The 14,279-nt window shown below is 39.5% G+C and overlaps 1 protein-coding gene and 1 long non-coding RNA gene across 2 annotated transcripts in view; one reads left to right on the forward strand and one right to left on the reverse strand.

Moving 5' to 3' along the window:
• The window catches only part of si:ch73-281f12.4 (RA_Radil_like and Myo5p-like_CBD_Rasip1 domain-containing protein), a 29,277-nt gene extending 20,594 nt beyond the window's left edge, over positions 1-8,683 (reverse strand). The window contains exons 1-4 of the mRNA XM_041957763.1: positions 8,066-8,683; positions 7,005-7,343; positions 5,619-5,854; positions 2,431-2,759 (exon numbers count right to left, since the gene is read on the reverse strand). Coding sequence (XP_041813697.1) covers positions 2,431-2,759; positions 5,619-5,854; positions 7,005-7,343; positions 8,066-8,193 — 1,032 coding nt within the window. The 5' untranslated portion in view covers positions 8,194-8,683. The remainder of the gene's footprint in view (positions 1-2,430; positions 2,760-5,618; positions 5,855-7,004; positions 7,344-8,065) is intronic.
• Positions 8,684-11,638: 2,955 nt separating this feature from the next.
• On the forward strand, positions 11,639-12,825 carry LOC121621422. The gene is made up of 3 exons (XR_006007626.1): positions 11,639-11,784; positions 12,149-12,225; positions 12,448-12,825. It is a non-coding gene; the product is annotated as an uncharacterized LOC121621422 (long non-coding RNA).
• Positions 12,826-14,279: the final 1,454 nt, after the last annotated feature.

Here is a 14,279-nt window from a genome sequence, read left to right on the forward strand (position 1 = left end):
TGCAACAAAAAAAGAGATCCTAAAATTCTACATCTCAGCAAATAATATTTGCAGCAGAACTAAATTGTTTACAGGATATTCAATCTTCATTTCAATAAAACACATTTGTTGTTCCTCTTTCTTTACAGGGATTGTAAAATGGCAGTAAAGTATGTTCATGAATAGATATTACTTTACAGTTAACTACAATTCTTCCTTCTTCCTCTGGTGACACCCCTTGACTTCTTGCTTCTTTGCAGAATGTTTTGTTTGTATGCTCCTGCGCCACGTTGCCTCATGCGAGCACAAACAAAGCGTAAAATCCTCAGAGGATGTAATTTAGGACTGTCCGCACCTATTAATTTAAATAAATAATCAATCGATTATCAGAATAGTTGCTGATACATTTTTTGTTGATTGACTAATCTACAAATTGCTTCACATCTAGTTTAACCCCATATTCTTGATTAAATACGCTGAAAGTCAGTGTGTGGGATGGGACTGATTTCCTTGTGTAACATTTTGGAAATGACCCAGCAGCCTGCGTGTGAACAGCAACAGGAGAACCACCTGCAATGCAGCGTGAGGCGAGACAGGAACGGAAGGGCTTATGAGTGAGACATCAGTGATGTCCATGACCTCCAAGTCACCACATTAAGACTATTAGTCAGGCAGTGATACTGTATCATCTGTGCTAGTAAGAGCCAAGCAGTCTGACAGGCCCGCAACCTAACAGCTTGTCACAGTACTGTGTACAGTAGTATATACCTGCTTGTTTCTTTGCTTTTGCTCTGGGTTGACTGAGTAACATTAGGCCTGCTACAGTTCCTGGTCTACTCTGATGCAACCAGTATCTTGCACAGTCAGCACTCTCCACCAGCGGGGACAAACAACATTGCGAGAAAGAGCTTCCTGTTCCTGGGAAAGGGCTGCGCTAAAGCCACAGCCTGACTCCCTGGCTTACTGTGAAAAATTAGCTGTGTAAACTTGTTATTCAAAGTGCATCACGCACACATCAGCAGGGACGTGCGTTGGATGTGATGTTCAAAACTGCTTTCAAATGAGGCATAGTTTAAAACCCAGATCAAGTATACTGGTATGTAAATTACAGAACACCAGTTTAAGTGCCCCCTCCCACTGAGTTTGTTTATACACTCTAAGAATAGCTTCTGTGTAGTTTATCCTCTACAGTGTGTCTTTAATCAGGGTTATCTCCTTGTTTTAAACATCCTGAGCAGGTTTACTTTTGACTGTGTGGTGGACACTCTGTTCCTTGTCCTTTCATTGGGATATGATGACAGACAGCTCGTCCTGTCCTGGTCAGCTTCAAGCAAAGAGTCACTTCTGTTTCACCCTAAGCTACAGGACAGGACAACACACCTCTGTAGTCCACTTCAAGAGTCCAGAGTCCAATCTGAGAAATCCACAGTGAAGCTTTGAGTGTTCCTTCCTCTCTGGCCTGTTAGAACCACCTGTGTTACCAAAGCTCTCCTCTCTGACTCCTTGAGGTTCTTAATGTAAGACGTTCAATCCAATACTCTCATGTCCTTGTTTACACCATGTTGTCTCTTATAAGCTTGTGTTTGACTCTGCCAAATGCTGCCGGGACACTCTCAAGGAGCTCGTCAGGTCTTCAATGACCTTATTACAATAGAGTCCTCCCTTCTTCAGGAACAAACTTTCCACTACACGACAGCAATTCAATCTATAGATAGCTAAGAGAAGCCATTCATTTAAACATGCTTTTCATACACTGTATACAGCCAGTGTAATTGCTCTTCTGCTGACAGACGGGTTAATGCAGAAGGATATAAATACTTAAGGCAGACAAAAACACAGTTTTTTCAAGTCCTGGTCAGTTTTGAGAGACTAGTGCAAAGAGAAGCTCTACAATACAAATTATTTGGGTCTGATGCTAATCAATGCATATTTAATTAGATAATGCATGATTTGCATATTTCAACTTAATCAGAAAACTTTTACTACAAAAAATAACTGCCCTAATGTAAGTAATCAACTGGGGGAGTTTCATGGTGTCATCAACATCTTAAAATGTTTAGCTCTATTGATCTGTAGTGTCTTGCCTGAAATCTAGCGCAGGTTATAGACCAGTTGATATTTGTACATATTATTGTGATTAAAGTGTAATCTCAACCATTTTCCAGGAATGGCGATTTACTAATACCTTACTTTGCTTTAAAGACAACACAACGCTATTTGACTGAAAATGTCTCAGTCAAAGGCTCAAACATCTGATCTCAGAACTCAATTAATAACACCACATAGTACACTGAGCTGTCTTTAGTTCTGTTAGAAGTAATTATGCCAAGGCTTAACATTTAATTTCACAACTATACATCAACGTTTAAAATACTGTCTGATCCACTTTAAGCCTATTAACACATTAGCTGATATATAATCGGGCAGCACTTCTCTTCCTCCCTCCCTCACCTGTCTGTGGCTGTAGCCCTGCAGAAGGAGGAAGTACGGGAAGTCGAAGGGCGGGTGAATGGAGTACTGGGTGGTGTTGTCGTCACTGCTTTCTGTCTCCTCCTTCTCCATGCCAAGCCGCAGGACCTCCTTGTCAGCCTCTGCCTCGGGATCCTCTCTGAGCGCGCTCTGTCGGGCCCGGCTGGCCTCCTTCCCCATCGCGGACAGATCCATCTCACTCAAACTTCTCCAGATGCCAAGTCCGTCCACGTCCTCCCCGCTGCCATCCACAAACAGCGAGGTCACTCTGGAGCGGCTCTTCTGCAGCTTACGAGCCTGAGCATTGATGCCTGGATGAAAAAGACAACAGTGGTTCAAAGAAATGCCCAAACTGATCTGTAATAAATATAAATTGTGCATGTTACTATTTACAAAATTAAAAAAAAACATAAAAGCACACCGAATCCTTCACATGTTAAGACACAACATAAATCAATGCACCCTTGTACAGGATCCAACAATTCAGCACAACGCCCCAAATTTAGATAAAAATATAAGTACTCATGACTGACAATATTCCAAATATGAAAGAAAGGGGCACTAAAAACCTTCAAAAATCAACCCACCATTTTGCCTCTAGAATATGTGTAATGGTAGTCTGACTCACCGGATGTAGATTGGGGGTATAAGCCTGTCATTGGCCACTTATTTTAGTCAACCAATGACAGGACCTTCCACTATCGGTGTGTCACTGTTTTCATCGTCAACGACAACCTCCTAGTTAGCAACCTACATGCTGACCTGTGCTGAACATAGTAAGTTAACTCTAACCTGGTCACGAACAGTACAAACATAAACAACCCAGCAGCTGTTACCTTGTCTTTAGTGGGGTTTTAATGCCAGGGTGCAGCTCCCCATGTGCAAATGTTCCACCAAAACACTGCTTTGCAAGGGCACTGTCACTGCATCCAGGGATTCACATGGCCCAAGACGATTGTGATTGGTTTAAAGAAATACAAACTAGAGCATTTTCCCCCTGATGCCAGAATGACAATGGATACAGCCAGACATTTCTCCAGAGCTGACACGGTACTGTGGAGACAGGTCTGACTTTGTGAGACTGGCCGAATGGTAAAAACTTCTAAAATCTTGTATTTTCTGTTTGAGTTTTGAAGATACTGACACAGACTAACATTAAACACAACTTCTAACACTGATTCAGTGAAGGCAAGAATAGCTTTCTAAAAACTAAATCGCCAAAAAGATGCCAAAATATTTCTGCTTTGAACAGTTTGTGTGTATGAATACATTCAAAATAATCCTCTTTGATTTTGTTACTAGTAAGTAAGAATTGTAGAGGACCATGTATTGTTATTTATATATAAGTCATGCCTACAGGTACGTACGATTTTTTAACAAGGAGGAAGCAGAAGCACAATAAAAAAACTAAAATATTTTTTTAGGTGACACCTGTTTAGCTAAACCCATCACCAAAAAATTAACAATGGCCAAAATTTCCCCAGTAAACACTCTAGCCAACGGTCCACTGCACTGGCACCAATTCAAATGAAACATAACCAGAGGAAAGAGAGGAAATGTGCGGGGAAAGTGAGATGTGACCACCTCTATCTGATACCAACAGCCGCTCTGTCGACCTGACGTAACACAAACACTATTCAGCTCATTTGGAGCCATTAAGTACCATGGAATGTCCACAGAGCCCGGCTTCACACCAGCAGCTCTGCTGCTCTTATCAGCTGTGGAAGTGGGTGTTTTCCACATTGTTCAGCACCAGTGTGACAGACTGGGCTCAGTGCCTAAAAACTCACACTGTAGAGGTAAAGGGCAGTTTCCCCTGGTCTGTGAGAGGTGAGGAGGGCGGATCACACATGACAGAACCATGACTTTTAGGGTTTGACTGATATTGACCAATACTGATATTTTAGGCTGCAATCACTGAGTGCTGATATTCTTCCAATTTCAACATTTTTATGACATAAAATGTAAGTTGTCACACTTGGAAACAGCATTAAGACCATAATGGGACAATAAAAATCACAGAGTGAAACCTGGAATAAAAAAATTTAAAGGAATACTTTTTTGGGGAATACACACACTTGCTTTCTTTCCAAGAGTTAGATGAGAAGATTGATGACATTCACTTATCTGTACAGTAAATATGTAGATGGAGCCATCAGCCAAAAACATAAAATAAAAGCCGCTGGCTCTGTCCAAAAATAACTAAATGCACCTACTGGCACCTTTTAAACTCATTAGCTAACATGTATCTTGTTTGTTTGATCTGTACAAAAACAGGAGAGTTAAAGCGACATTTTGCATTTTACACATCGTTTTTGTACAGTTTAAACAACAAGATAACATGTTAATTAGCTTTAGAGGTGCTGGTAAGTGTTTTTTTGTCATCTTTGGACAGAATCCAGCAAGCTGCTTCTGCCTGTTTCCAGTTCTCGTGCTAAGATAAGCTAACTGGCTGCTGACCGTACCTTCATATTTAAAGTACAGATACAAGAGTGGTGTCCATCTTCTCATCTCACACTCACAGAGAAAAGGAATAAATGTATTCCTCAAATGTCAAATTATTAATAATTAGCACAAATTAGTACTGATTAAATAGTTAGTACTGGTGAAGTAGTACATTCATCTAACGCAGGAAGAACCACAACAAACTTGTGCCAACGTCAACAGGGCTGCAAAGTGTGCAGGAAGTGAGCTCTGATAGAAAGAATAACAGAGCAGTGAGTGGCCACATTCTGGCAGCTACAGGCCCAGTGGGAAGAGCTGCCCGGTGCCTCGATGCTTCGCGGGGCCCTAATAGGCCCTTGCAATAAAACAAAGATAAGAGTGGGGCCACAGTGACCTCCTCTATCCCTCACTGCAGCTTTTGTTTCCTCTTGACCTCTCTCACATGCCTGCCATCTCCCCTGTTTTAGCTGGTGATAAGCTGGACAATGAAGGCTGTTAGCCTGCAATAAGAGACAAGGATAAAGGCTCCCCATGCCACCACGACAGAGACTGAGTGATTGATTACCTAGGCGTAAGGATGTGAGGGTCACTGAGTTGTATCTACGTCACTGAAGATGGCTAGATGTGTGTTTTTAAAGAGAATAGGCACAATGTTTGGTCTCTGAAGAAGGCAAGGGACAAAAGCTATGAAGAAAAGCTATGAAGGTGTTATCAGACATGTATACCTGCTGTGACTGTGTCTCTGTCCTTTAAACTTTGCTCTTCAACGCTCGCTTTCAGCTGGATTTCAAAACGCCTGGAGAAGCCCTCCTTGGGTTTCCAAAGTGACTGCAGCATTAGGGGCTTCTCATTGTCTCCCACCACCCGGAAACACTCCCTCTTCCACTGGTTATCTGTTCCCGTCTGGCCAATTACATCACAGAGCACGTAGTCGCTGGCGTCTTCTTTTTCCAGGCAGTACCTGAACAACCAAAGTAGAAATTTAGAGAAGAGGACCACGGAGGGGCAGTGGATAAGTTAAACCATCTGGAACTAAGTTAGCCCACTGTTTTTAGGCCAGTATAACTATTGATCTAACAACCTGGAAGTAAAACTTTACTTTTTTAAGCCATGCTGACATGGTTGGTCCAGCACTTTGGTCCAGACTGACATACACCAACAACTATTAAATGGATTAGCATGAAATTTGATTCAGACTTTCATGTTCTCCTCAGGAAGAACTATAATCACTTTGTTGATTTGCTAACTTTTCATCAAGCTGCATCAAAACTGTAATTTGACCTGTACTTTGGTTAATGACCTAATCCTGCAAAACCAAAGAAATTCCCATCAGCCTCAGCTGCACTTTGTGATGCATGCTAATAAGCAAATGCTAGCATATTAGCACACTAAACGAACATCATGCAAACACCGTACATGCTTAACATCACCAAATTAGCATGTTGTCATTGTGAGCATGTTAGCATGCTGACGTTAGCATTTAGCTCAAGGTACAGCTTCCCAGAGTTTCTAGATGTGTGTAGATTCTGTATGATTCATTAAAATTTAAGAACACAATGAAAAGCACTTTTTCACAGTTTCAGAGGGTTCAAGAAAAACCAAACAACAGTCCAAAAACTAAATATATTCACTTTGCAATAATACAAAATAAAGAAAAGCAGCATGTCCTCAAATTTGAAAATGCATCACTGGTACTGTACATATCTAATAAGGAGCATCACAACAAATATCAAATCCTCTAAAAAATCTGGTTCTGAATACTTTTAAGGTGAGAAATAGGTCCATGAAGTTGCAGAAGAATGCTTCATTTCATATCTAAACTTTAGTTTTAAAAGTTGTTTTCGTGGTTCAGAAGATTTGGTGAGTCACAGCACATGTTTCAAAGCTAATGTTTGCTGATTGATCCAGTACAGATCAGGTCAAGTTCCACTGATCCTCAGGGGAGTTTTTCCAGACTTAAATCTTTCAGCAAAATATGAGGCTGTAAGATGGAGTCTAGCTAACATGTTTTAACCCCATCATAAATTTAAAATACGACACACACACACACACACACACACACACACACACACACACACACACACACACAGCAGTTTATTGAAACCCCTCACCTCTCCAAAGCCTCCTTCACCAGCTCCTTTGCACTGGACTGTGTGGTGGCCAACACACTCTTATAATTGGTCCCCTGACAGATGTCGCTGCCAAAGATCTTCAGGATGCCGGGGACAGACATTTGACTGGACAGCTCTGCCGGGTCGTCCGCAGCCTGAAGGTCACTTGCCAGAGTCCCGCTGCCCAACCCCTGGCCGCGGCGTCCACCATCTCGTAGGTTGGGGCTGTGGTTGAAAACGGTTGAAAGCCTGTTATTGTGACGGCGGATTTTGCTCTTGGCTGGCTGCCGGACACCCACGCTCTCCGCGGAACGGACGGTGCTGTCCGAGTTGTTGGACCTGAGAGGGAACACAGGAGAGGAGAGTGAGATAACCTACACTGTTAGGTGACGAGCCTTAAATATACACAATGGAATAATCAGCCATTCTGCATATATATACCGATGAGTTCCTATAGTGGCTTTTTCATATCCAGACAGGTTAAACTCTATGTAACAGTCAATCACTGCACACAGTGATTTATGGGCAAATAAAAAGATGAGCGAAAACATGACCTCCAACCTGATCATTTGGTATGACATACACCTATAGACACAGATAGTAATTTTTTCCAGTGATTTGTCATTTAATGTAATGTAATAATCTTTCACTATAGCATTTTAATATATCTGACATGGGTTTAATACTACTTAAACTATTTATTTAGGCACTAAATATGTGTGTCAAAAGTGGAAAATTATTTTTTTGCTGGATAACCTGAGTTTAGGTGGGTTTATCTCCACTACATATGCCACACATAAGGCAAAAAGGAAGTGTTCGTGAACTTCCTAAAAGCTGGCAGTATTGTAATGAAACAGTGATCATGGCAGCTACCTTCAATCTCAGGTAATCAAGCTATAGTACAGGTGGTCAATTTTTTTTTTTTTTTTTACATGTGATGTGTTGTTTTTGGAGCATGTGATCACACACTAGCTGTGACAGTGTGTTACAGCCCATCTGTCAGTGCATACATGTTGCATAGGGAGGTTAACGTGTTCGCAGTCAGCTTTAGAGGGACTTACTGGACAGATCCATTGCTGGGTTTCCTCCCCAGTTTGGCCAGGCGCTTCTTTGGAGAGCGGATCAGTAAACCCACAGGGAAGTTCAGGGTTTGTTTATTTACGTGGCTGCTTCTCTCCTCCGAAATCATTGTTGTTTTCAATTCACGTAAACGCAACAAAAGTACTGGAACAGCTGAGATATCCGCAAAATAGCATTCTTTGTCGCTAGCTAGCTGAGTGATGAAAACCTGTCGGTGCGAGAGCCTTTTCCAGGATAACAGTCCACTTCCAACTCCAAAACACTCAAAAATCACAACGAGGCGTGTAAATACTCCAACAGCATATCTGCATCCATCACACAAAAGTGGTGAAAGTCATTTGAAAAGTTAGCTTGACAGATGAGATGAACTAACGTTAACGGTTCCCATTCACACACAAGTTAACTGAGAAGAAAACCAAACGAGCGCCGCTCGGTTCAAACTTCCACATCAGTCTTCTGGAGGATAAAATCCAAACTGACACGAAAGTTTAGCAGCAGGAAAAGAAACTCAGACATTTTCACACATCGCTTGTTCATTCCCCACAGGAAAAACGAGTCGAGGGACCAGCCGGTCCATAATAACCGTAAGATCCGTTAACTCCGTCTGGGAGCGTGGAGACTGAATGAAGAGGGAACCTGCTGCCGCCACAGGCACGAGCCACCAAAGCCGACGTCACTGCAGCGTCACGCGCACGGCCCGCGAGGAGGAGGGACAAACTGCAGACATATAAACACACACTGACCCAGAGCTCTCTTAGAATGTTCACTTATGTGAAATATGAACATAATAAATGAAGTATATATACATTTACTCAAGTACTGTACAAGGGTACAATTGAGGTACTTGTACTTTACTTGAATATTTTCTTTTTTACGCGAATTTGTACTACATTTCAGGGGAAAACTACATTTACATGACAGATTGAGTTATTCTATGCAGATTCACATTATTTATACAAAATTAAGCTATCCACATGAATGGAGCATAAATAGTAATTCAATACTGTATTATTCTGAAATGCGTCATTTTGCATAGTGAGTGCTTTTACCTTAGGTACTTACATTTTGATGCTAATACTTTTCTTCTTTTACTCAAGTAATCTTTTTTGAATGACTTTTACTTACTGTATTTCTTCCACCACTGAATATGTCCCTGTTTCTACTCCACATTATTATTATTATTATTACTACTATTATTATTACTATTATCATTATTATTATTGTTGTTGTTGTTGTTGTTGTTGGAATTTATCTGACACCTGCAATAATTTTGATTTTGAGGCATTTGTTGATTTGGTGGTATTGATATGGTGAACGTATTACCAAATAGCAGCATATTTACACATCGAGCAGTTCAGGAGTAACATGATCATAATTTTGGAGTTGTGTTTGTGTCACCTGATGTGTCACATGAGTCCGATGTTCATGCTCTTTTAGCTCTGTTTTTTCAACAACTCCTGAGGGAAACATCTGGCTCTTTAGCAGCTAAATGCTCCACTATGTTCACCAGTTAGTCTGTCCGGTGCTGAGCAAACAGTTGTTTTTTAGAGCTGTATCTCTGAAAACAGCTGCCTGCTGCAGCTGAAAACAACATTATGAGAGTGGTGAGAGTGAACCAAAACAGTAAAACTGTGGTGAGACTGCTGAACAAGGAGTTGGAAGTCACTATAAAAGTCATGTAAAGCCATGGGGAGCTCCAGATTCTGCTGATATTTTACAGGTTCATCACTTCAAGCATGTTTTTCATACTGTCATGCCTTACAATGGTTTTATTAAAATACTGATTATAGCCCTTTAATGCAGTACTCTGCTGATACTGCACTTCCATAAAGTCAGAGGACTCAAAAAATACAGTATGAAAAAGCTGGCTGTCATAGAAAGGGAGGAAGATGAAATGTTTAAATATGGAATAGCAATGCACAGTCAGGCGACAGTCTCTCATAGTGTTGCACATAGTGTTCACATGAAAAGTGACAGAAATAGTTGTTTAAGGAATGAAAAAAGAGAGTGAGAAGGAGAAGTTCAAACAAAGCGTTTGTGAGCAAAGGGTGTGAATGTTGCATTGTCGGTTTTGGACAGTCACAGAAAAGGTGTACCCTGTTATTTAATCCTGGACAGGTCATTTATGCATGGTTGGTTGTATAAGACGAGGACGCTCAACTAAACAGTAAACGTGCAGTGATACAAAAGCTATGAGTTAAACAAGGTTAAAATGCTCTATGAAGCTGCTGAGTTCACGGTCATAATTATATTTAACAAAAATACCTTTCACATTACATGTAGACATGCAATTTACTGGCAATATAAAACAACGTTGAAAAACCCTGAAACAGACAACAAGCCCTGAAGCATCAGTGATGTACACATGCCTGGTACACACGCTCCATCTCGTGGCAGTAACGTTGAACTGCAACACCACTGCAACGCAGCATGTCATTATATTTACAAGAGCATTGTTTTACTAATGAATGATGCACAGTAACACTTGTGCAGAAGCATGTGTGTTCATAATATTGTGTTTTTATGATAGCAGGTTGGAAATGTGTAAAACTTTAATTATCCAATTTGGAAAAGATTAATTTGCAAGGTCGACTGTCGGAGGTAGAAAGTAACAAAGTGCTCAAGAAGACAGAAGACTTTAATATTTCAAGGGGAAATAATTATGTAATGAATTATGTTCCAGATTAAATTTTTTTCAGAAAATGTCTTGCTAAACAATTATAGTTTAAGATACTCAGATATAAGTTAAAGCAGCATCTCGACCATGCACATATATGACAGTATACTGACAGTGGTGTAAAAAGTACTCAGATCTTTCACTGAAGTTAAACTAGTGATACCACAGTGTAAAAAGACTCCGTTACCAACCAAAATTAGCTATGCTTAAGTATTAGTATCAAAAGATACCAACATACCAAAAGTAAAAGTACTCATGATGCAGAACAGCCCAAGTCTGAATCACACATACTATATCAATGGCTTATAATTAGTGATGCAGTAATGTGTAAGTTCAACTACTTTATTTACTGCCAGGTAACTTTATCCAACAAAATACATCATAATTAATTGCTTGTTTTACAATTTGTATTAATAATATGAATCTGCAAATTAAGTAGAAGCAACCAAAGTGAAAAGCACAATGAAGACTTCAGGAAAGTAAAAGTACCTCACAGCTGCACTTACTTGAGTGAATGTACTTAGCTACATCCCACACTGCAAACTGAAATGACCATCACATGAAGAATTTAACATTTTATTAACAATATTTGTTTGTAATCTAACTTGTGATGCCGTGCTATCAACTGTTTTTGAGTGTGAGTAACTTTTACGTATTACAAACTAACTGTTGGCCAACACCAACATCTGCAGTACTTCTGTACAGATACACACACACACTCACACCCACATACACACACACACACATTCAGCCTGTACAGCTTTTACAGCTTGTGGTATTGAGTGACAGGGTCGGAGGCGGATGTGAATGAGCTCCACCTGCAGCTTCTGTGCAAAGCAAGCGGTTTAGAGACGACAAGATTCAGGTCAGACACACATCTTTAGACTTCTCTGCCAACAGTCTTTTACTGTATGAGGACATCACTCATGCTTCAGATGTTTTAGGAAAGCGAGGATCCTGCTTGTTGAAGAAAAATACCAGTGAAGAAGGGAGGGACAAGCATGCAGTGACAAGACAGTGCAGGTTGTCATTTTGATTACTTTAATGTCATTATCATTGTATTGTTAAATTCAACAACAGCACAAAAATCATACATCAGGACATCAAGGTTTGGTGTTTTGATGAGACGAAAACAACATTGTGCCACAAGTATGGGACATACTCAGATACCACTTTTACATCTATTATTGGTTATGGCTACACTGATTCCTCAGATTCCTTCAATTTGTTTCTGAAAAGCATGCCGAGAAATTTAATGTCTACATGCAATTAAGTAAGCAGTGTCTGAGAGAGTTTTATCAGCTACTTTGACACTAATTTCCAAATCAAATGTGCTTTATTAACAAAATTTATGACCAAACACTCTTTCTTACTGATTCACACGCAGGCAGGTTGATTACAGCAGAGTGAAGCAATGCCGACTGACACCAAACAGCATTTTCATGAAGCAATCAAGCCCTCAAGGTAATCAGATTTTCTGTCATGTACAATAACACTCCATCAAGATAAGATTCACTGATTGGCAAAATGTCAACGCTGTCATGTATTATGACACCGCTGCTGCAGTTAATAGTGTGGGAGCTATGGAAATAAAACAAACTAGACTGTTTCAATGACATCACAGCCATTTGTTCACACATGCAATAAATGCACAACATTAAACATTTATTCTGTTTTTCTTTGCAGCGTGAAGCTTCTCTACAAACGGGACTTTATCTGGAATTGTTTAAACTGAACTTCAGGCTTGTAATTCGGATAAATATACAACATAAATGTTATTTATTAGAAGCACCTGCAAGGCCTTTGTCACTTTATAGTTTACATTTTATTTTTGTGAGTCATGTTACTGCAAACAAATAAATTCGCAACTGATCAAATTAGCACAAATAATTCCATAGGTGTCGACCTGCTTCCCTGACCCGGCTGGTGTCTTTACTGAATAAAGCAATGACGCCCTCTACACTCAGCAAAGATGACTGAGACACAGATGTTCATGTTTTCTCTCCACAAGCTTTTCTGATCAATAAACAGACAAGACTGCATGTGCTTGTTGTTTTCAGTGGTGAATGGGTCAATTATTTTTTTTCAACAGATTAGCAAGTTTCAAATCTCTGCAATGTGATTTTCAAAAGTGGGTTTTGATGCTGCAGAAGAGAACATTTTGCAGCATAACATGCAAAAAATCCCTTTAATAGGCTTTAAAAACTAATGCTGAAATAAATAGTATAATAAGTCTAATTTTCAAATAAAAAGGCAGGTTGAAAGCGCTTTGGTATATTATCTGTTCCTTCTTTTGGAAAGTTATCACCACACATAGTTAAAAAGAGATAAACTCGGAGTACCAAACTGAACAATTACATTTATTTTATTTCTATTGGACACTCCTGCTGCAAATTACAATCTTAAACTGATGCTTGTTAGAGAAACATCAGTTTACCTTACTCATTACTTTGACTGTTATTTTAGTTTTTTACACACCAACACTGGCAAATAACACGATCACTGTCATATTTGCCAATATTTGAGGCTAAAAGTCACTGTAACTTTAGGCATTTGACATTAAAAACAACTTTTTTTTATTGTTTGTTTGGCAAGCACCTCAGGATTTTATTCTAATGGAGGAGGAAAATCATATTTATCACATCATGTACAGAATGATTATAATACAGTGGGATAAATCTGTGATAACAGCATAAAAATAACATGAATCATCATTGCTGTGTACATGTGCACTTGTATATTCATATATTTTATTATGATACCTGATTAAGGTATTTTATAGTTCAGGTCAAGGTTTTTTGTGTACTCCTGTGCACATGCGCAACTAAAGCACTGTAGCAGAAGGGCTGAGCTGTATTGTGACCTTCCACTGATAAATGGGTCACAGATGAGGAAGGACAGTGGTGAAATACCAGGAAAGGAGGGGAAACTGATTCTTATTAACCAGGAAGTGACAGAATGATAACACAAACTGTCCTGATTTTCTGCAAAATAAATTAGTGCAACATAGATACGATGCAAAATATTCACAACATGCTGAAAGAGGTGATCATATTACTATTCTGTTTTTTTTAAAAAAAGACATATGCAACATGAAAACAAAATTTAACATTATTGGGCTTCTATAGCAATGTTCACCCAACCTTTGGTACATTTCAGCCGTGTGTATTGACATATTAAATGCTTTGAGCACCACAAGCAAAATTGGATTCACCTCTATTTGGTCGAGTTGGCAGCAGAAATGACACAGAACTGTCTGCATGCATAAATGCCTTGAGAGCTATATAAGAAAATAGGTTTTTGGGGGGATTTTGGTAAACCAGTCTTTTGCCTCATGATCTATTTTACCCAGCCAACAAATGTTCTAACTATGTGTTGCTCGATTACACTACTTGTTAAGTTATCTTTATAAAATACTTAAAAATGAAAAAGGATGAATCATTTTATTGTAATTTATTGGTCTATATTTACACACAAAGAGATTTTTTAAATCTTTTAAATTACAGGCCCAGTTAAAT

This window comes from Chelmon rostratus, chromosome 17, assembly GCF_017976325.1.
Source record: "Chelmon rostratus isolate fCheRos1 chromosome 17, fCheRos1.pri, whole genome shotgun sequence".
NCBI classification, from domain to species: domain Eukaryota; kingdom Metazoa; phylum Chordata; class Actinopteri; order Chaetodontiformes; family Chaetodontidae; genus Chelmon; species Chelmon rostratus.